Here is a 24,019-nt window from a genome sequence, read left to right as displayed (position 1 = left end):
GTGTTAACTAAGATGGTTTTGTTTGTAAATGTTTATCAGCCATCAAACATGAAGTAAAAACGATTCTAATATTGCTTATTTTGTTAAGGTCTTTAAAGTTGCTTCATCAAATGCGTTTTTGGTTAAGGGATGAAAACCTAAGTGGCAGTCTTGTTTTTATTTTTTTTAAGAAAAAAAGTTGATAAGAATATGAAAATAGAAATCTTTCCCTGAGGAAGGGTTCACAGATGAGTCTATCAGGGGAGTGCAGTGTGTGTGTTTTCCGTCTCCACTGTGGACGTGCCATCTGAGTCCCCTTCTGCTCGGAGGAAAAGCCCTGATTCGCCCTCACGCGCACCTGTTGTAGCGGAGACTGCTTTTACTTTGGCTTCAAATTCAGCTTTAATCCAGCAGTGCATATTTAATTAGTGAAGCTTCACATCTAATGAAACTGTTAGAGGCTGAGCTATGTATTTTTAAGTCTTCTGCTGGGAATCACTGTGCCATCTCTCAGGCGCGGCGCTGTCTTAGCCATCGAGTACGGTAGCGGTAGCGCCCTGAGCTTCGGGTTCTTTGCGGTTTGCACACCACTGGTTTGAACATGGTTTTTACTTGAAAACAATGTTATCTTGTAAAACTCTGATAGATTTTCTGTATCAAAACAGATTTTGAGGGGGTCGTGTTTTGATAACAGGAGTAAGCCTTGCTCTGTGCATGGTTCGTTCGTGGTGTAAGACAGCATTTAACGAGACCATGTAGTCAGTTTGCCGCAAAGTAATTGTGGTTTGGTGGTTACTCCAATTAAAAGCAAAACAAAGTATAAAAATGAACAAGTGTTTTTAAAACACCCTGAATAAATGCCATTTTTTATAAATCTTGTTCAATAGGGTTAATAGCATGCAATTAAAAAATCGTATTTAATAAGAGGATCAAAAATCAATATAAGCTTTATTTTTGGACTGTTGAGAGGAATACATCTCAGGATAGTACGTTGTTGTTGATACATAAACAGAGTGTGTATTACCACGCTTCTAATCTTTATGCTCTAGAAGATCTTAAACTAAAAAACCTCAAATTACTTTGAATGGGAAAGTTAACATTAGTGAAATAATCCATGAGTTTAAGGAGTTAAGAATTAATGGACAGAGGACATTGGTTGAAGACAGACATAGCTTTTGTCCCTATAACTAAAGGAACCGCTCAGAGCTGCAAATTGCATTAGTGTTAAGCTTGTTGCAATCTTTTAGGCTCATTCATTGATTACATTTGATTTTCAGAACATCTTAAATATATAATTAAAATACTTTTGATAAGCCAGTGAACTCATGTGGCACTTCAGACCAGCACTTCTGTGCCAAAGGGAGTTGCTGTTAGCACATACACAGCAGATTATCTGAATCAAGTTTAAGTAGTTAAAGTAAAAATACATCGAATAGTATAGCCTTTCTACTAAGCGATGCATATTAATTGAAATCAAAGCTAGGGATTTAATCACAAATGTATGTTTGTGTAATCTCATTTTGCATTTGCAGTGCTGGGATTTGAACATCTGAAAGGATTTGTGGTTGTTTTTTGGGTTAGTGAGGTTGTCTGGGGTTTTTGGTTTTTTAGTAAATGGCATAGAGTAGAAGGAGACTTCTTTAAACAGAAAAAACAATTAGATCAAGTGGTTATTTGGTCTTTTGTTTGCTTGCAGGTTCTGCTGTTTCTTCATTATAAAATAAGTATATGCACGGTTATGTGTGTGAATATATATGCACATGTGCACATGTATATGACAGACATCATTTCAGATAGCCACATGTGTGCACTATGTGCAAATACGCAAGACAAACAGCTGTGATGCACCTCAGAGGCTTCTATCAGTTCCCAATATGCAACACAAACTGACAGAATATTTTTGAAGGATTATTACAAAATTCCTGTATAGTAAACACTCCCTCTTAATGTGGGTGGCAGTGGTATTTACTGGCTCTGAAGATCACTCGGAGGAATATTCCTCAGAGGTGGGTCAGTGTTCTGCGTGTGTAGCAGCACCCACAGACGTGTCGAAAGAGCCACGCTAAGGAGAGTTTACACAGCGGCAGCTTCTCGAAATGTTTCATTGTTTGCTTGTCTGTTTGAGTGGAGCAACAGAAAAGCAATTATCTCGGCTTCAGCAGGAAAGGGCAGAAATAGATACGAATATGAATAGAAACACAACTATTGCATTTTATCCTCGGAGGGGAAATTTCAAACCGCCTCGCTCGCTCTTCCTGAAGCCGCCTCGCCCCGAGCGGGTATTTTTCTTCCTGCCTTGCTCCCTCGAGCTGCGTGTTTTTTTGTTGGCGCTTCAGTGCCAAACAGTTGGGTTGCGCTGAAGCGCCGAGGTCCGGCTTCGCCTCGGCTGCTCTCCGCCGTGTTGTTCCTCGGCGTCCGTGGCCGTGCGGGGGCCGGCGGCGTGGAGGTGCGACAAAGGCCCGACCCCCCGAGCAGCGGTGAGGCGCTGACAGTGACATACCGTCTGTCTGTCCCTGGCGCTTGTGTGAAATGACCTGGCAAAACAGATACTGCAGAAATAATGCATTTTTTCGTGTCTGCCTTCTCAAATGATGAATGTTCTTGTCTCTGCGGAGAATTTCTTAGCAAACGCTGATTTTGCTAACAGAAAGCATCAGTGTTTTGTGTTCGTGATGCGGCAAGCGGAAAGGTGCCGAGTTGTTCCTGCTCGGTCTCCTAGACAGTCGGCAATCCGCCTCTCAGAAGAAACGTTCAGCTCTGACTCTCCTTGCGTAACTTTTTGTTATGATAGTCCCTTATACAGCATAGTTGAGACTGTTTTCTCACCTTTAGTAACAGTACAAATGCATTGGTGTTGGAAATGTAGGTGAGAATTTTTCAGTATCTCTTATTGCCATTGAATCTGGGAGTGCTGAGATGTGGAAGGTTGTGCTTGCTTTTTTTTTTAATATATATTATATATATATGTATGTGTGTGTGTGTATATATATATATATATATATATATATATAGCATCACTGACTTCATTATTTTTTCCAGCAGAGGGAAAGTGGTTGCTGTAGGGTGTTGCTTGAAAGGGTTGTTCGGAGCAGTAGTGCTGCAAGAAGTTTGCATCTGGAACATGGAGTACGGCCTGAGCCGGAAGCCAGGCTTTTTTCACCACTGTTGGTGCAGCATTTTGCTCAATTGCAATGCTACTGGCACAGCTGCTGTTTTGTCAAGGTTCCATTACAATAAAATAAATCATTACATTTTAGAAGTATTTCACATTTACTTTTAATGAACTTTGTTTTGTTGTGTTTTAGCCAATTTATTTAAATTAAAAACAAATTTAAAATGTAAAACCTAGTGGTGGGGAAATGATGAGAGCCCTGGAGGTCAGGCAGCCTCTGGAGTGGAAGAAAGACTCAGCTAATTCTGGCATCCTTTGTGGTAGTTTTACTGGGGTTTTGTTTTTACTGATCTGCTGCAATATAAGTCTCCTGTTTTAGTAATTTTATTATTAAAAAAAAAAAAAAAAGGTTTCTACTCTGAATCTAAATTAGCGGCTACATGGAGACTGAGTATTGCAGAGGGAATGTATAGACATGCACAGATTAACCTTGCACCTCTTTCCTCTAAACTCAATCTCTAGAGTGCAAGGATACCAAAATCAGTTGGTGTTCTTTCAGGCATATAATTTCTCCTATTTTGGAATCTTCCACAGATGACTGAAAAAAAAATGCAACTATTTTTATGGCAATGAAATGCTGACGTAAAATATCTATTAAGTGCTTGTCTAGGTTGCCAAGGTCCTGCAAATCAAGTAAATACTCCTAGTTTGTTGCAAATGTTGTTGAAGAATTCTGGCAGTTGGCTAGACATGCATTATGCAAGCTGTGTGGTCTATTTAACTAGAACGTAAATAATGTCTTCCATTTACTTCATTTTTTTTAAAAAAAATATATTGGAACTTTTGTATTTATATTAGGAAGAAATGAGTGTATTATCAACCAGCATAATTATAAAATTCTAGAACTAGCAATATATAAATCACCTGCATATATTTATGCTTATTATTATTATTATTATTAATTCTCAAAAATTCCTGTTGCTTGAAATCAGTGTGGCTTTTTAGTACATTCTCACTGTAGCTTAATGAGGACTGCATGGTGTTATTCTGTGGCTAGAAAATGTGTTAATTCCAGCTCCACCGTGCAGTTTTCCAACAAAACACAGTGAACAATCTCCTGCTATTCTTCACTTGATGGTGAAGCTTAAATCAATAAATCTGATGACCTGAAAACGGTTTCTTGGAGTGATGTATTTTAGAAAACTTTCCAAGAACTAAAAAGGTCAACTCGAAAGGAAACTTTTTCTCAGAATCTGATATACTGAACTTGATTTGTGTGACTTGAAACGAGTGATTCAAAAATTTGTACTTGGATCTATTAACATAATAAATGTTGTTCGTGGCACTGCCTTTCTTTCACTTGTTTGAAATTCTCCAGACTTGAATCCTGTGAGATGTGAACAGGCTTTGACATTGTCAATTAACTGGGAATGCTTTAAATTTACAGCTAATTTATAATTCTTACCACAATTAACGTATTTTACAGTAACATTTACCTGTCTGTTGTGTACTATGGTCTTCTATTTGCTCCCATCAATCAAAAAATAGTAGTTTTCTATTCTAGACAAATCACAATACTATGCTACGTAAACTTTGTCAATGTGGAGAGTAGAAGTTAAGCCTGAGTTTAGTAATGGTAAAAATGGACTTGGAGAGTTGAAATCAAATCTTATGATTAAAGGGCAGATCAAGGAAGGGAGGGGAAAAAAAGAACTGAAAAAAAAAAAAACAAAAACAACCCACCAAACTTCCTTTCCCCCAGGGAGGGGGCAAAATTCACGCGGTCTGCCTGGGGCTTCTCAAAGGCTGCTGTAGAAACCTCAGTGGAACCCAGTATCGTGCCAGGGAATAAAAAATAAAATCATTGTTGGAATGGGAAAGTTACAGAATATCAAAAATGTATAGTATATCCAAAGAGTTTACTGACGACTTCATATTTTTGATCATCTTATGTAATCGTCTGCCAGTTATTTCTTATCAAATATTACTTGCCTATCAAAGCATTCCTGCCAGTGAGTTCTTACAGAGAAGTATGCACAGTAAATGAGCCCAAAGTATCATTTTGCCGTGAGAGAATTAGTTTTGTCAGAAAAAACTAATTTCTCGTGGGCGCAGCGCGCGGAGGCTGAGGCGTCCGTGACAGCAGATCCCTCGCTCCCAGCGCGCCAGCCAGGGCTCGGCTGGCTCCTGGCGCGATCCCGTTTCTGACCGAGTTCCCCAAGGTGCTCTGAAGCGCTCTTTTTGATGCCCTTGTTCTCTCTTTGTCTGCTGTGCAAAGAGGTTTAGAGCTATCCATAATTCCACAGGCAAATGTGGAATATTTTGGATATTTTTGTCTCAAGGATTATGCTACAGGTTGGGCTAAGGGCCTGCTTTTCAAATTTGGGAGATATTTTTCCCAATAGGTCTAAGGCTGGCAGAAGTCAGCTATGTTTTGCATCTTCCTCGCACTATCGGGGGGGGGGGGGGTATGATTATGTGAACAGGTTAAGAGTTCAGAAATGGATAACGAGTAATGGTTAGTACACCACAACTCGTATCTGTTTTAAGTGGAGGTAAGCAAGCAGTAACCAGACTGAAAAACACCACTTCTTAGAGTACTGACTGTAATGGGATGACATGGCAAGGACGAATGTTTGCAGTATTAAAGGTTTTGAGGATGACTCCAGAGAATTTTATCATGCTTTTCTTGTGCGTTATATTTTTTTTAAGCTTCACTGTAAAACATTGATAAAGGAAAAAAAATGATATGCAGAAAATAAAGAGGATAAAATTGTTTGGAATATGTTTTGAATGCTTAGTCAGTCAGAGTTTTTCATATGTTGAAAGGAGACCATAAGGTAATGCTTTTCCATGTCGTATAATGGATAGTCTTATGCTTGAGTTCAGATCCAGACTTGTGTTTGATTTGTTTGGGGTTTTCTTTACATAGAATATTAAGAAGGTCTAGATGAGCTTCTATTATAAGTATTAATAATGTAAATATTATATATAAAGCTCATGAAGTAGATGTCAAAAAGAAATTCATCTGAGGAGGAGGAGGATTCTAGGTGGTTAAGCCACAGTGGATTACCAAGTATATCACTAGTTTTAAATTATTTGGGGTAGTATATTAGGATGTTTTATGTCGTTCAGCTGAGAGTGAGAATTAGCTGTTGTGAGGAAGAATTATCATTTTCCCACTGTGAATGAGATAAATATTTCTATTATGTTTTCATAGTGGGGTTCTGGTTCTAACCCAGACTTTCCACCTCTGTGACAGTGTCTCGGCACGAACTAGCTTTCCAGTACTCAAATAAACAGCAAATAAATTGAGAAAGGGAAAGCATAATATGAAACTAACAGTTGTCAAAATTTCAGCTGGTTAACTCAAATAACTTTCCCTTAATTCTTTTTTGTTTTTCCAGAAATACAAAGAATATGAGAAGGATGTTGCAATAGAAGAAATTGATGGCCTTCAGCTTGTGAAAAAGTTAGCGAAGAACATGGAGGAAATGTTTCACAAAAAGTCTGAAGCTGTACGGGTAAGCAGCAGATCAATCCGCTATCTCATTCTGCGGTGTAAATGTATACTTTAGGCTGATAGCTGTATTAGTGTTTCAAATTGGTGAAGTGGAAATGCCAAAGCCTTCAGAGGTATTTTAGGATCAGTTCTCAAGAGAATAGATATGAATTATTTATATCCCCGTTAGGTATATGGAACAGTGTGCAACAAGGTTTGGACTACTGCTTTCCCATGTGGGGTTGTAAGGTATCATCTGTGTTCAGGAGAACGTGGTGCCTGTACATGGCTCTGTGTTAAGATACAGTAGACTTGACAATGTTGAACAAAAGAAGACTTAATTTTCTTGCTGTCTAGTATAAAAACAGTACTGGAAGGAATCTTCTGAGTTCCCGTGTAAACGTAAAGTAGCTATGCTTTAGTTCAGATCCCCCAAAAGATGTAGATGCCTAAAATGGGACCAAATCCAAAATTCCTCTGAATGCAGTAAGTACTGTATTGTTGTAAAGGCAATTTATTAATGATAATTAAGTAGCTCATCAAGCTTTCTGTACGTCTGCAGATTCTTTTAAATCTCCGTTCTTACCCTTTTTTAAAGCTTGGTTGTTGTACCTTTGGTGTTTCATTAGATTAGGTTTGCTGTAAAGAAGGAAAAATTTTAACTTCTGTGTTTCACTTTATCGAATAGGCGCTCTTGGTAACGCTCGAGTCCTGAAGAATAGCAGGTGTTTCTGTTGCAGTTTTCATTTTGCATTTAGAAGTTTAGGTGACTGTAGTGGTTGTCCCTGTTACATCAGCTATACCTGCTTCAGCTGCTCTACTTCCCATCAGATCTGGCTGCTCAAATGAGTTGAAGGCATCAGAGTCTTAGTTGTGTTGCTGGGCGCATCCCCCAAGGGTGGGATGCCATTTCGTGTAACTGCAGGTATAATTTAGCCTTCAGCCTTTTATTTTTGGTTGTGATGCAAAGGGAGGAAGGAATTTGGCTGTGTTTTAGAGGTTGAATCTTCTGGGCTGGCAGTGAAATAAAACATATTTCAGCTTGTAAACTGAGTGCACTTGGCAGGGAAGCGCAGAAAGACAATAAATATGGAGCTCTGCAATGCTATTTTTACAGTCTATTTTTTTTAGAGGAAAAACTGCATTTTAAGATGTGCTCATCAGCTTCCAGAAGCCAGCAGAATATTGACTCTGGAGAGATTATTTTTCTTGTCCCTTAGCAGGGAAGTAAACTGCTCTGCTAGGATAATAAAAATATGAAAGAGGGTTCTTGGTGCACATGGTCATTTAGGGCTAGAAACGCCTAGCAAACTACCCACACGGAAGGAGAGTGTCTATTCCCAGTGCAGAGCAGAGGGGCTTTCGATTAGTGCTTTGCAGTGAATATTTTCTTGACACAAGTGAGCTTGTGAGGTGTTTCTAGAACTGTTCTGGCCTTTGAAATTGTTCCATGGGCCAGAGTGAGCCACCGTCACTTAAGTAAAAAGAAACCCAAATTCTGTGAGGTTAAGGCATCTATGCAGTATTGTGAGAAAGGGTTTTAGTGCTGCAGAAGAATGGCTGAAATCCAGAATCCCTGATGTGTTTGTCTTGTTTTTCTTTAATCTTTGGAAAAGAAGCTAGAAGCTTGGTTTGGACAGGTCACCTCATTTTAAAATAGATCTGCTTAGTATATTCCAGTAAAATTATTCTTCTGTAGTGGATGAATTTCATTTTCCTCTTGTAAATTCAAAGCGTAAGACTTTAATTTGCCAGCAGTGCTTAGCATTTTATGCTCTGAGAAATGCAAAATCCTTTGGTACGCTGCTGGTTTTGCACAAGTTCACCTTCTGTATGTCATTAGGTCATTTTGTCACATCTGGAGAGATAAGAGATACAAGGTAGGAAGATAGGAGGTTCATAGGGAGCTAAGACCTCTGAGCCACAACTGAGACAAGGTAATGCTGCGTTGCACTGCCTCTAGCACAGTGGCATTTTGACGTGAACTTCTGATAGTCATGCACCAAGAGTACCAAAATCTAGAATTCAAAGTAATGTTTTTGATGATCTGCCCGTGAACTGCCGTGAACTGGCGGTAGTATTTGGCTAAGTACCAAACACGGAGTAATATGCAAAATATCCTTTTGCCCTAGAAATAATGGGGCATCCACTGAGAGGCTTCAAATCTAAACGGTGAGAAAATGTGCTGCTCCTGTGTTACCCCAAACTAGTATCCTAAACCACTGACTGAATTTGCTCCGTATAGCCATTAAAATCCACTGTTTATTTTAAAATATTTTTAGGTAATTCATTTTAATCAACATATTTTTGTCTTTTAGCAGATGTAGCAATCTATGACAACTATTCAGAAAATTACCATAATATAAATCATTTAATTTGTAAAATGGCAGTAAGGAAGGAGCTGGAAATACAGAAATAGGATGGCTTTGAAAGGCCTTTAGATTTCTGATTTGCTTTGCGTCTTCAAACACGTTAACTTGTTCTTAGCTACTAATCACTGTTGAACTCTCTTCTCCTTCGTTCCCCTTTATATTCTGACTTGAATTTTTTTCTCTCTCATCGCTTTTCATAGTGATTAGTTGGTTCAGTGTGATTTTTATCATGTTCATCCCATTTGAATTACCCTTCAGTATGCAATTATCCTATCACAGAAAGTCCTATTTTTGTGCTGTCAGATACATAAAATAAATGGAAAACTGAAGGTGCTAAACCAATTATATAACCTTTTGTCATCTGCTTACTGATGGAAACCCTTGCAAGCAACTTTTTTTCCCATGTTCACTATTTACATCAGAATTATGTCAGTTCACAACACTTCTGTTAGTTATTTCTTCCCTAACATTGCCTAACTTATTGGAATATCAGAGAGGCAACTTCACGTTTTGTTTTGGAATTTTTGTGAGACGATTTAAGATAAAAACAGTGAAAAGTGGGTTTGATTCAATCTAGCTGATAGTTACTTTTGTTTATAGTCATGATAAATGCAGAGTTATCCGTTTATCTCCAAGGCCATGACATTCAGGCTGGGAAAAATCTTAGTACCCGTAGGTGAAGTAAGTAGAAATGTTTTCTGAACGGTTCGACAGTGGTTTTAACTTTACAGCCAAACCCAAATAATCTCTTTGAGAGCACGGTGTAGTTCATTGTCACTTGTGGTATTCCTTCAATTGCTCTTCCCGGATGTTAAGTGATTTCACTTGTATGATAAGTGCTTGGACAGTCTTAGCCCGCTGTGTTCCTCTTCTGCTTTGTTTTGTTTGAGAAGATCTGATGCTGCACCTCCAGGCACAGTTGAAAACTGAGGAGAATAAGGTGCCGTGACATTACGGTCAGCAACACAGGGCTGCCGTAACAAACCTAGGAGAAAAGAGGTGGAATTAAAACTACTCGTTTGCTGCTTTTGTAGTGGTGCAACAGGAAAAATCGATGAAAGGTGATACAGGACAAGGGCAATGAGAAGAAATTGAAATGAAAGAAAAATAAATTCATAGGGAATATTCTACAGGTTATTCTTGAAACTATCTAGTTAAATTTCTCATTAGTATTTCTCTGCAAGTAAATAGAATCTTGTAAAAATTATTGCTATTTTTCTTATAAGATGGCAAATCAAGTGTTAAGGATTGGTTTTCTTTAAAGCAACTACCATTGCTGCAGCAGAAAATGCAAATACAAGATTTTTTTTCCTCCTGGAGCTACCTGGTGTTCATTGTGGAGCTGATTCTCATTATAACTGTACTGTGAAAAGTAATTGCTGTTGTACAGTAATTCAATTTCAGTGCATTCATGCATCAGTAAGCCAGTGGGGTTTATCTAGAGAAACCTGGGACTTCAAAGCTTTTTATCATGAAATTGCACATGCAGAGAAACGTTTTTGCAAGGAGAAGAATATCAGCATTTACATTTAACAAACATTTTGAATGAGGAGAAATGCCTTTTCCCTTTTTTTTTTTTTTTTTTTCCCACTGATGATTTTTACACTAATCTTCAAGCTGTTTTCAGAAAATATTAAGATGGTATTGTTTATGTATGCATAAAACATGTATGCTTTTGAAAATGTTTGTGCTTATTTATATGCATATGTATGCATTTGCAGATTTTAGTGTGTGCATATATATATGTGTGTGTAGATATCTTCACATCCATACACACATATTGAGGTTTGTATATATAATATCTATATATGCAATTTATTGATGTTTTTATAAATTAACTATAAGTAGTAGATTAAACTATATACTATAGTAGTATATTAAACTGCGTATACTCTAGCCACATATTGCTAAGCAGATAATGATATTGCTAAGCAGATAATGATAAATTGATGTCCTGGTCAATAAATCAATTTTTATTAATAATAACAAAAGTTTTTCATATGCTGATGAGTGCAAAATGGACTTGTGTCTATAAACCCAGAGGTTTATATCTCTAATACTGGAGTACTGATAAGTACTTTGAATCTGAGAGTGAGAGTTCCTAAATGGGCAAAGTATTTTTATCCATAGGAATATTTTGCAAGGCTCTGAGTAAACTTGTTTAGAAAGCTAAGAATTCATGCTGAATTATGTATGCAATGAATCTAGCCTCTGTTTACACACTACCTGCAAGAAACTTATTGTTTTCTTGGATGCATTTGGTATTCAGCTAATTCTTGGTGTGTAACTTAATGGAGAGTGCTCCCTCATTTGATCAGACACACAGTTTCTGATTGACTGAAAGTAACATTTAGACCTGAATTTTGAAGGTAACTGCTTTAGTATACCAATTTCCTAGCCGCTGTTTAAATGCCTTTGCATTCTAGGAGATATTTCAGTCATTCATTTTAAGATTGTCACTTCCACTTGATGTCACTGAACTCAGGCACAAGAGTAGTCACAGAAAACTGAATTGTAAAGCTGAGCTGCAGTGTTGAGACAGTGTTTTTTCACTCGTGCTCATTGATAAGGAAGCTTTCATGTGACGATAGGTTTTTCCCTTGGGGCAGATCGTGTTTGTTGCCCTCCTCAGCTGAGGTTTCTCCCCGTTTGCCTCTGAGCCTCTTGCCACCTTCGCCGTGGTGAAATCCCTGCAGGGGTCCTGCAGGCCAGGGGCCCGAGGGGTGCGCGGGGACCCCTGCGTCGTGTGGCAGGCTGACTTGATGGGGGGGGCAAGAGGGGCAAAACATACTCTGGTAACACATAAAAATATCTGATATGTATTTTTTCTTTTATTTTCTGGGTGTCTGTGGCCAAAGCAGAGCTGATCCTGAATACGGGGGGAGTGGATCTGCTGAGGAAAATATCATTTTTACTCAGTTAAATTGCAAAAATCTCGCTGAAATTTATAGATGCCGCTGAAGGGGCGGTTAACGCGCGCGTGGTGTTGAAGGTGCGTTTAGCCGTGGCTGGGAGGACCGACGCGCGGGGCTGGCCGGTTCCCGGCGCTGCCCCCCGGAGCCCTTCCCGGGGCCTGGTTAACCTGACGCCTTTTGTTCGGATCCCTCCAGCTGCAGAGTACGCTAAGCAAAAGCCGCTGCCAGCATCCTCCTTTTATTCCTTCTTTTATTCTGTTTTCTCGCAACCGGTTGTATCTCTGATGCAGACGTTTAGTTATGTGTAATCTGTTTCATACTGTTACTGCTACGGTTTTAAATAGATTTGGGTTTTATTATCTCCATAACTTTCTACGTCTTAGTTCTTTGTCTGTAATATGATTTAAGAATTGCTGGAATGCAATTGCTCGTTTACAGTCTAGATTGCACTTTGCTAACTTGGAAGTTGAAAAGCAGTGACTTCCTACAAAGCCTAGAGACAAACCGAGGCAACAGTGAGGACTCTTCCGAGCGACTTTTGAAATGCTGTTTTTCCTGAGTGAGACTGTTTGAAATGTGGACTGTTGTCTACAGCCACTGTGTATTTTGCTACGCTATTTTTTTCCCCCTGTTTTTCTACTACTTTGGTCAGAATTGGACTGGGAATGTTATTCTTGAAAACAAAAGCAAATGATAAGTCATTTTTCATATTCATATAGTAGAATACATGTCTGAAATGTGAAGACTAATTACTTTGAACTCATTATTTCTAAACGTATAACTAATGCATTTCTACTACCACACTATTTCACTCAGCTAATTTGCACTTGTATAATTAGAAGGAAGGAAAATTGGTATCAATATACACTCTTCAAAATTTTGCTGTTCAGCTTTTGCTATTCCAATCTCTAACTTTTTAACATTTTAAGAAAAGTTTTTTTTTTAATCAAGAGATTAAAATGAAACAAACCTCCCATTTTATTTGTAAAACTACTGGAAGAAGGAACTGTAAATGCCTGTGAGTGGAAGGAAATTATGGTAGATCAAGCCAGTGTCACTGTAAATAGTTTCAAATGACAGAATGAAGATATAATGAATAAAAGAGATGTCTATAATTGTGTTAATTGCTGCCAACAAATTAAAGGTTTTCAGCAATATTTTTGTATTCACATTTAGTATTTCAACTATAATTTTTGCTAGATAGTTTTAGTATCATTTGAATTTCGTTCACAGTTTGACTAATCTTCCATACAGAAATGATGAATTTCTATTCTGAAAACATTAAGAGCTTTATTTACTTTTTTGGCTAATTATACTATACTAGGAAATGAAGAGATAGTTAATAACCCACTGACAGTCCACAGAATATTCGGTAGCATAATACATAACCTTCGGCAGTCATATCTTACAGTATTTAAAGGCACAGCAGACACTTTTCTTGTTTACTGCCTTTGGATTTCATTTTGGCTGCTTTTGCCAAAGATGCAAAAATGAGGATCTTCAAATGAAATATTAGTGAGCCTATTCTAGTGGAGTTTAGCTAGATTGTATGGTGTTCCTTTGCTCTTTAGTACTCTGAGCTTCCCAGCAAACGTGTATTTGCGAACAAATGCTGCTATGAATTCTGAAAGAACAAGCAAAAGTAATCAGAACTTTCCCTTTATTGGACCATGGCTCCCAGGCAGGCCTTTTCTCCACAGCCTTCATTCGCTCCATGTAACTGCAGTACAAGTGCTCTGACTCCTGTTGCCCCTGTGCAAAAGGGGTGGCGGAGAAGGGTGCAGCCAGCTTCTCTCTCACCTCTCCTGTTGGTGAAATGGGACAGCCTGAGCATCATCTGGGAGCCCTTGGCCTCGTAGGCAATTCTCACTTCTGCTGCAGTCGTGGGAAAGTTAAGAGTTTTGCCTGTAGATGTCTCTGAATCATAGCAGGGACCTTATGTATGTTGATTAAACTTTATCTAACTCGTATGTCCTAAAATCCAGCTGAGACCATAAGAAGCTGTTCTCTGAATAGGTAGTGGGGGGCAGGAAAAAGCTGAAAACTTTTTTCTTTTTTTTTTTTTTTTTTTGGGGGGGCCTTTCTCACGCAGACTGAATTTCTGTTTAGCTTTCACAGAATAGGAGGAAAAGCATCAAAACCTTCAGAGAGCTCTTTCATCTCTGCTTAATCCCTTATTTTTAACAGCCCAGGTATGCATTCATTGTAAGGGCTTTAAATCAACAGAATTTCGTAAATCTTTTTCCTCTGCTCAGGGTGAATTTGTTCTTTTCAGTCTCCAAGCGTAAACCCGTACTAGAGAACGAAAACGAGAATTTGCTAGATTCGTTTTTGAGGAAGAAGGGCAATAATTCGTGTTCATAGTGTTTAGGATGTTTGGGGATAGGTATTTGTCAGGATTTTCAGGAAGTTATGTATATAATCTGATATATGAAGTATTCAGGAATGACTGTTTCTAAATACCTGTTTTTACAGTTCTGCAGATTTGGAGCTCCTCATTGTACTGGTACAGCCAGAAGTGAATATTTAATAAAAACCGAGCGACTTGAATTACACTTTCAATTTTGGCTCCTTGTATAGCTCTGGCATATTTGTACAGGAAAGCAAACTAAAGCTCAAAGCTCCAAAGTCCACACAGTCTAAAAGGTTTTAGAGAATTTACAGAAGAGATCGTTCAGGAAGTTCAAATTTAGCAAAAATACCCTTAAGAAAAAGAAGGGAAAAATGAAGACTTTCAGAGGGAATCTAAAAGCATTTGCTGCTGGAGATGATTATGAAGGTTTTATCTTTAGTGATGAGAAAAGTAGTGAAAATTAAAGATATTGCATTCAAATATATAACACTTATCTGAAAATGCAGTCAGAGAGAAAAATCAAACCAACCATTTCACAGAATGATTCATTTATCAGACTTCACTGCAAAAAAACATTCAGGCTTCAGCATCGACAACATAAAATAGCTTTCCACGCAGTAGGAGGAAAACAGTAAAGTGTAAGAAGAATTCACTGGGAGAAATTAGCACCATGTATCCTTCCTTCTTATCACTGTTCAGGGTATTAGCATATTTTAATATTTCTCATTAACATTATGGTTTTAACAATTGAACCCTATCTGCACAAGTGCTACATGTACAGTTATCAACTGTAATGTTTATTTCTGATTTTAAATCCATATCGTAAAATATATTTTAGGAATGGTAGCAATGATTCCCAAATTTTATAAATACTGAAACTTTTATATGGTTAAAAAAAATCATAAAAATGTTTTGCCTCAGATTACTTTTAAATTGCTTACTAGCCTTTATTATTAATTGACTCTCTTAAACCTGCTTGCTTGTCAAGCAACACATGCAACAGTGGACTTTTTGAAACTCGAGGTGCGTTGTGTGATGCTTCCAAAGTGCAAGAGTCGATGTGGCGACCTGTGCTGGTACTGAAGGTTTTTCAAGCTGCTGTCTCCTACTGCTAGAGAATAATGTTGAATTCCTGTGTCGTAAGGAGGGAGGCTATTGATGGCTTTCTTGAAGGGATTTGTCAAATGGTCGCTTTCCTGTATTTTGGGTAGGAGAGGTGAGATCATCTCTTATGATTCTTCATTTTGAAAAATGGCTAAAATAGCCCAGCCCTCGTTATGTCAAGTCTTTGAAGTATGCTCTTCGGTGTGCCCTGGTGTGCTACTGCTTGACATTTTAAAACAGGTTGTAGTTCGTACTCTTACCTTCACAAATATTTAGAGATGATTGGATTTTGTCTTGACTTATGCTGTAGCTGGGTCAGGAGATATATCAGGTCTCCAAGTGCTGAATTTCAAACCACTTGCACAAAAATGACTGCTGAGCTAGAAATAAGTTCTGGTGGCAAAACAGTTTGGCAGTAATATGCAGCATCCACTTGAAACTGCTGTAAGTGCTCCTCTGTAGGAGCTCTTAGTGTTCGAAAGCATACTTTGGAAAAAGGTGTTGTACAGAGAATCCATCCGTACTTGTTTCTGGAGCTTTTACTCTTCAGCCTGCGCTAAAGCTGACACACATCGTGTTAGAGCAGGTTCCTTAGTCTACACTGCTGCTGAGGTACCACTGGGAGAGAACCTCCTAAGTAAAGCACCAGGGCCAAATGCCCCATTTATTCTTTTCACTCTCATATTTGAATTTATTTGACTTGAGTGTAGTAAGATGGGAAGATGCATGCTGAATCTAAAATACTAAAATATTTTTAGCTTAGTTAGTTTATTGTATCATCACTGGCAGTCCTGATTATGTACTCCAAATGTGTACGGTGCTGACTGACATAGTTACTGTATTTCTCACCTTTTGGAATTTTAAAACATATTAATTCGAAAGTTATTCCGGCTCATCTCATTTTCTCTGGAGTCTGTAGTTACTTTTTTCTTCTTGTTTGAATATGTTACATCTGGGGATATTTGACTGGTGTCAGAAGGTACATCCTCCTCTTTAGCCTAGCACTCTGCTTTTTAGGTGCCCTGATTCTGTAATCTTTCAAGACAACTTTAAATGCGGTTGATGGGTAAAGCACCTCTTCACAGTGACATTGAGTTTGAGATGGTCACAATTTCTTCCTGAGGAAATTAGGAGAGCAGGGTTATCGAGACTGGCTGAGTGCCATGTGAAACACTTCTGGGAAACAAAAGCAGACTGAAAGGGAGGGAAATGATTGAAATTGTTAATCTAGTTCTATTTTTTTTCTTCTTTAGAGAGTTAACTTTTGTATGACAGAAGCATTCCTGTTCTGAACTGTATTTTAACAGCTATTTAAAATGTAACAGTGATATGACATCCTAAATCAAATCCTGATTCTGTAGCTAGAATCTCAGAAGGTTAAAGCTAATCACTTTTGGCGTTTTGATGAATATAGAGGAAAGAAATGGCTCAAGCTTTATACGTTAGCATTACACTTGAGTTATCCTAGCTTGTGTTTTGATATGCTTGCAAGTTGGCACTGCCCTTTTCAAGAAGTTTTCACCTGCCAGCTTCCCTGGCTACTTGCTCCTATCCCCTTTCTGTTACTTTTCCTTCCCCTGTAGACTGTGCCATGATGAACGTTTGTGTGGCTGTGCAGGATCGAGTCTGAGAATAAAGCTGAAGAATAACTCAAGCCAAAACAAAAACACATGAAGAGAGACTTTTTTCGCCGGAATTAGTTTTGATTTAGTTCATTATGTGACATCTAAAGTTCTTGTGACAACAAAGCGTGGCGGAGATCGCTGATGGGAATGAGTTGCAGCATATGATGAACACGAATGAGCGTCTTTTTTGGTGGGGAGCAGGGTGGCAGTGTGGGTTAAAACCATGTGAACTTACTGCCTAATACTTTGGATGGTCTTTAGGCTCTTCTTGATGACTGCCCAAATGTTCAGGGAAGTTATAATCACCTCTATGTAAATTCAGTGCTATGAGTCGGACGTTGCACAAGTAACTGTGGTCATTCTTTTCTGCTGCTATAGTCCGTGCTAGTCGGTTCGTGTCTCCTGCTTTAACTTCATCCCGTGGGATCAATTTCTTATATACATTGGCTGCACGAAGCTGGGCTCTTCAGCTCAAACTGTAGACTTCTTATTTAAATGTAGATGTTTCACGTTAGAAGCTCGAACCTCTAGAACTTGGGGAGGAGAAAAAGCCTTTCGTTTCCTCCGGCCGTAAGGAAACCGGCTTACGCGACCAATGTGTTGCCGGTCAGGTTTCAGGCCTCTGCTGGGCAGAGGGGCAGCATCACCGGAACAACGTGAATCCCCTGAAGCCTGAAATCGCTAACGCTCAACTTCTGCTGCTGGCAATTTTGTCACTGTCACTACAGGTAAACCAGCTTTAGGGATACTGTAAGGAGCTGGAATAGTTTTACTACAAACGCTGTCTTGCTGTTGCTAGCATTGATTTACTGATTGATTAAAGCGTGCTTTAAAATAACCTGATACCAGATTTCAAATGATTTCCAAAGATAGACTCTAGATGTTGGCTGTCATGAAAATGTCCAGGCAATTCCTTCCATTGGACAGAAAAGAGGATTAAAAACAATTCTGTTGTAGCGTTAGGGTTTGTATAAAAAACAAGAGGACCCCAGCTCCGGAAAGAAGCACTGCAGTGCAGAGCAGGTAGGGCAGGTGACATGCTCAGGATTGCTTTTCTATTTTGAAATGATGCAAAGTTACAAGTCTTTAGGGAAGGAAAAAAGAGCAGATGTGTGTTTTTTTTTTTTTTTTTTTTTTTTTTTTTCTTTTTTGATGCTTTAAGTTTGGAAGAATATTGCGTAACCTTAAACTGCTGGATGTCTTTTTCTTCAATATTGCGTGTCATTTGGTATTTTGTCTTTGATGCTATCAGCAATAGTAAATGGAGAGGGTCTAGTCGCTTATTTTAGATAGCATCACATCTTCAGTGGTGTATAATATGTCACATTAGCATATGTTTTAAAATTACTTTAAGAACAAAAAATAAAACAGAGAATACTATAACTCATTTTACTGTCCATATGACTAAGGCTATGTTTTCTTGGACCAAATATGTTTCTCTGTACTTTAAGCTTTTGACAGTGTTGTGCAAGTGCTCCAGGAGGACAGATAGTTTGAGTAAATCATTAAAAAAAAAAAAAAGTGTTTCTTGGAGGAAATAAACAGTTCCAGACTAATACTATAAATTGAAGTTTTATTGATGAATCCATTTTTGGTTATTAAGGTTAAATTACAGCAATCATTGAAGCACATTATAGAAGAATATTGTGCCTTGTAGTTCTGCAAGGTCGTTTCAGCAAGATGAAAAAATGCATCAAAAACATTATATGTAAGAAAAAAGGAAATAACTGCTCTCTACCTGTGAGTGTATCTGCTTTTAAAGCAAGCTGGAACCGGAGAAACAAGCTGTGTTTCATGGAAAAAAATTCGAACGCTGCACTTAAAAAGATTCCATGTATCTTCATATTACCCTTCCTAGCTTTGTCTTGTTTATTCTCAAGCCTTCCTAGATTTGTCTTGTTTATTCTTGTGCCGAGCTAACAGTCACTTAATTAAAGGATAATGCTGTGCTGTGATTGATGGTAACAATACCAACTTGACAATCTGTTTCTACCTAAAAAATTTCTCATGTTTAATGAAATAAGTTGCAAACATTTAACGTTTAATGATCAGTCTTTGATATCTGATGATCTGATTCTTTTAACTGTTTTTTTTTTGACTTGTCAAGTTTACATAGTGATATCAAATTATTGGAGGTATGGAGGCAGGGAAAACATGAAGTATTTCAAGCACAAGTGATTCATCTTGGAAACAGTGTGTTTTCTATATAGAAAAATACCTTGACCAGTGTAAAAGCCATAAAGGTCCTCCTCATGAAGGCTGCAGTGTAGGGGGGAAGGAGACGCATACTGAAGGAAAGAAGAGCAGAGCACGATGAAACGGGAAGGATGTGTGCGGCAGCCAGAGCAGCGCGGGGCAGCTGGGGAGGACCGAGTGGGCTCGATACCGTTGGGAACGCGCTGGGCGTCACCGAAGGGGGACGGCGTCGCTCTGTGCGCGCTGAAAGAACGTGGGGGCGATCTGACGTTAATTCTTTGATCCTTACGTGTAAGGATAAGACATTTCTTAAAAATGTTTTTTCAATTTTTTCAAAATTTTTGATCAAAAATTTTTCAAATGTTGATCAAAATACCATCAAACCTTCAGCACTGGCAGAGTGCTGAAGAATCTGGGACACAAAGGGGGAGAGTACTGAAAAAACTTTGCTGCTCTGCACCTCAGTATCTTTCAGAAATGTTTTTATTTATTTTTGTACCTGTTGAGAATTGCACAATCAGAGGATTTTGTCCTGTTTAAAACCCTAAGTGGACTAGCATAAAATCTGCAGTTAAATGAGATTGGCTTGTATCATAATTCGTCATTAGACTGTTTTGTCTGGAAAATCGTATTTTTATTACTCATTTCCTGTATCTTATGGGGAGATGGTAATTTAGCACTTTGTAAATGTGCCGGTAGATTAGTGATTCTGAAGTCATTAATTTTGCATTTTCCTTAATTCTCTTACATTTATGGATATTTACAGGGTTTTACTTTTTTTGCTTTTGAAAAATATTACTACAGTGTTATTTTGCATTAAAATAAGATAATTTAGCCATCTTAAAAACTCATCTTAAAATGTTCTTGACATATAAAAGCGGAAACACTGCCTTGATTGTTGAATTAAGTAATATTCTTTTTAAATGTCACTGTGAATCATTAAAGAAATAGAAATAGTTATTTTCCTTTTGCTTTTAAATAATTTTGTGCTCATGGTCTAGTAATTAACTAACCTCTTGATCCTTATTTTTGACAGAAGTTCAATAAGGAATTAGACAAATTCATAAAAGTCCATAGGTGGCTAATTAATATGCTGATGGGCAGCCTTTAGCACAAGAAACCCATAAAACACTGATTGCTTTAAGTTAGAATGGCCTACTAAGAATAGTATTTCTTTGTGCTGTTTATTAAGCTTTTTTCCTTCAGTATTCGTTGTTAAGCACTGCTGGAAAGAGGTTCCATCTTTGGTGTGACTCTTGTGTGGTAACACTATACAGTGTGACAGCCTAGACTCACTCTTGTAATTCAGTAAATCTCTTTAAAAACATTTTTGTTCTGTTTTTGATGAATACTGTGCTTTTGAAAGGCTAAATAGTTTGCTGAGCATACAATACAGTTCTTTGGAAGCTGATTATAATCTCTCACTAGAAAAATGTGTTGTGATACACTGAATGCTGCATTTTTCTGGCTTTTGTCTTCTCGTTTTTCTATCTATTTTCTGAACTTAGAGCAGTGTTGATATGGTGTCACCCAAACTGGACTTTCATGACCTCTTGCTGCATCTGCAGCCTTTCTGCCCAAAGACACAAGTGAGTCATGCAGATGATATGGGGCTGTCTTCTCTTTGAGCAAAACCAAAGTAATGTTTTGGAGAAATTCATAATACTGGTTGATAAGAACGAAGCAAAAAATTCCTGCAAATTTGATCAACGTGAGTCTTAAGCATAAAAACATAGACATAAGAACAGAGAGCTGCCATCAGTTTATGCATGATTTAAATGTGATCTTAAGCTTCATTCCAAAGCAGAAAAGTTAATAATCGTATTATAATGTAGTGTATCTTGTGTCATTAAGACAAAAATCAAGATTTTTAATAGTCCTTTCTTTGATCTTATGGTATCGTAGGGCTGCAATGTTGTAGAACAGGCTCGGCAGATGCGCGACTTCGCAGGTATAAACTCTACAAAGTTGTTCCAGAATTTAAGCAAAGATACGTGCTTTATAAATTACTGTAAATGAGCATTTCATCAAGGAGACTCTTCAGTCTGTCAAAGCTAAAATATTTAGCAAGTGATGTGGGCATTTGTCCAATAAGAAAATGTTAGGACCACCAACTCATTTCACAGAGCAACGATAGCTTGGTATAGGATTGAATATAGGGGGAGAAAAGCCTATGTTATCTGTTATAAAGACTTTGTTATCTGTAACTAATTGGTTCCAATTATTTTATGACAAAGCACTAATATTTTTAAAAGTGAAATGAGAGTGAAGTATGGTGATTGTTACTCCAAAAATTAAAAGCACTGTGATCTAAAGTGGTCTGAAAATTAATTTTAGTCCAAACAAAATAAAAGAAAGTTCATAAAATTTCATTCAGGAGGGATTATCTTTTCAGTTTCACTATTGGTGCTTATGCTGCTTCTTGGGAAAGAAGTGAGTAAAACCTGCTGGTTTAAAAACAAAAGTCTCTAAAATTTAATCAAAACATAAAGCTGTGAATCTATCAATCATACTAAAAAGGATTTGTAACTGTTTTCTTGTTTCATTTATTTTATTTCTATTTTCTTTCTAAAAAAAAGACTTGCCAGCCCACTGTTTCTTCCTGCACAATTCTGCTTTTTTTGAAAATCCAGTCCTTTGTTCTGAGGCTCCTTTTTAATGTTTTACACGTTATATCATATTTATGGTTAAAAACTGTTAAATTGCTTCACTTTACCTTTCTTTCACTGGGGATTTCAAGTACTCTGAGCCAAAATTAGTGTTCAGGTCATTACAAAGACACTGCTGATACTATATTTCATACTTAATGAATCTTTATTGGCATCTTGGTCTAACCTTGGCTCTGCTTAGTGAATCATAACTCGGCCGTCTCCAAGTAGGTGCTCCACTGTCCTAGCAAATTCCAGGGTATATAAACTTGGTCTTTCACAAGTATGGGCAGTTTCATAATAAAGTTCTGGTTCTTACGAGAAAAGATCTGTGCTCTACTAAGACCTCATGCCACAGTTAGTTGGGTAGTAGTCTGCAGGAAAAGCTCTATAAAGGTGAAAAGAAGTGGCATTAGATTTGAAACTTTGTAAATTTAACATAATCCTTCTGTTAATAAAGCTGATATTGCGCTTTCATAAGTTCCTCAGTCATTCTGCTAAAATTGTACTACTTTATCTCTTCATTCCTAAAGACCTCAAAACGTGTTATGAACCTCAGAGTTTTCAGTGTGCTCAAACTTTTTGGGAAAAGAGAGAGATAAATGATATTTTTATTTTATAACATAGAAGCTGGCTTAAATTAACATGTCCCAACTGAAATGGAACTCAGTCCTTGCCTTATCTTTCAGTGTCTTAACCCATAGCTGGAGAGCCCCTCATCCCTCTTACTGGGCATGGAAAGCCCTTTCCATGCTTCGTGTGTCTTAGTGGTGCTCTGTCTCCCTTTGCTGCTTCAGCTCCTTGCGCATTAATGCCAGAGGACACTTCATATCTTTGTTCTAACTCCTTTTGGTTTCAAAATAGGCGGTACAGAAGAAAAAAATAAATATTGAAGAAATGGTGAGGTCCTTGAAATGTTGGGTTAAGACAGAAAATTAGGCATGTTTCTAAAGGTAACAAGTATTAGAGAAATTTTGATTTCAAAATAAGTTACTCATTTCCCCTTGGTGATGGTCAGACTTGAGAGTTATAACATGGGGAAAAAGTGAAATAGAAAAAAGTATTCCCATACGAAATTCAGTTTTCAAATTTCACATGTAAGTAGAAAGTCAAAGAAGAAATTTGAAATTCCGGAACACAGATCTTTCCGGAAATATCTGCATTTGCAGTAGGCAAGCACGAGAGGCATCGTGCTGTCCGCGCGACCTAACGGGTGGTGACAGTGCAGCAGGCTCTGGTGTTGGCAGGGGCCTCGGGTCGCAGCTGGCAGTGTGTGCAGCCAGCTGACTCCTGGAAAAGCTAAGCTAATTAAGCTAGAAAAAAATCAGAATTGATTAATTTCTGTGTTTTCTGCTGGGGGTGAGTCTTTTTTCTTAATGTCAGCTCCACTCTCCCAGAGCGCGTAAGGCCCAAGTAGAAGATCTTCAGACGAGAGTTGTCACTGGTTGGTTGCCGCATGTTTTGAAGGGTGTCTCCTTTTTACTAGAAATGCCATGCTCCTCTTTCACACACAAAATACTAAAGCTTTTAAACAACTTTCTTTTCACAAAAGCTTTTGTTTTTTTCCTTCCTGTTTTAAATCAAGCTCTATTTTTAAACCTGAGGGCTAGGTTTTCTTTGTGCTTTTGATGTATGTGCAGCTCATGTGTGCTGATAGTTTGTAGGGGTTATAAAGGACCAATTTTTCCCAGAAACCTGCCCCTGGCAATTGCAAAAGATACTGTTGCAAAGTGGTCCCCAGGCAGTGTTTTGGATCTTTTTTCATTTTAGGAGTTAATCCAAATTTTGCTGTAGGGGAATACCTAATTTTCTGTCTGTGGACGTTCCTTACATTTCAGGATGTGTCTTGATATGTAGCATGTGAAATAGGAGGGAAATGTTGACAGCAAAAGATTTTGTGGGACTTAGTGAAATGCGGAATACTGCAATCAAGAAGGAATATGTAAATGTCTCACTTAAACTGCCAGGCAAAGCAGATAGGCAGTGATGCATATGTTCTGAGAATATCAAATCTGCTGCATGTACTACCTTCAAAGAGATGCTTTGAAATAGGAATTGCAGCTGAAATAAATTAGGTGTAGCACTTCCCCCATCTTAAGGAACTGCTAACATATTTGACTCAGAACAACACAAAAACCCAGCAGAAATATAGAGATCTTTTAGAAAAGCTGAAGTTCTTACTGGAGCTGACTAGTAATACAATGTGATGTAGC

General features: G+C 38.0%; 1 protein-coding gene across 1 annotated transcript in view; it reads left to right on the top strand.

Annotated features, from left to right (window-relative positions):
* The window catches only part of CACNA2D3 (calcium voltage-gated channel auxiliary subunit alpha2delta 3), a 457,522-nt gene that overhangs the window by 93,436 nt on the left and 340,067 nt on the right, over positions 1 to 24,019 (top strand). The window contains exon 3 of the mRNA XM_062585399.1: positions 6,499 to 6,615. Coding sequence (XP_062441383.1) covers positions 6,499 to 6,615 — 117 coding nt within the window. The remainder of the gene's footprint in view (positions 1 to 6,498; positions 6,616 to 24,019) is intronic.

This window comes from Rhea pennata, chromosome 12 (genome assembly GCF_028389875.1).
Source record: "Rhea pennata isolate bPtePen1 chromosome 12, bPtePen1.pri, whole genome shotgun sequence".
NCBI classification, from domain to species: Eukaryota; Metazoa; Chordata; class Aves; order Rheiformes; family Rheidae; genus Rhea; species Rhea pennata.
The sequence above is the reverse complement of the archived record's forward strand: the minus strand, read 5'-3'. Positions and strand labels throughout refer to the sequence as shown.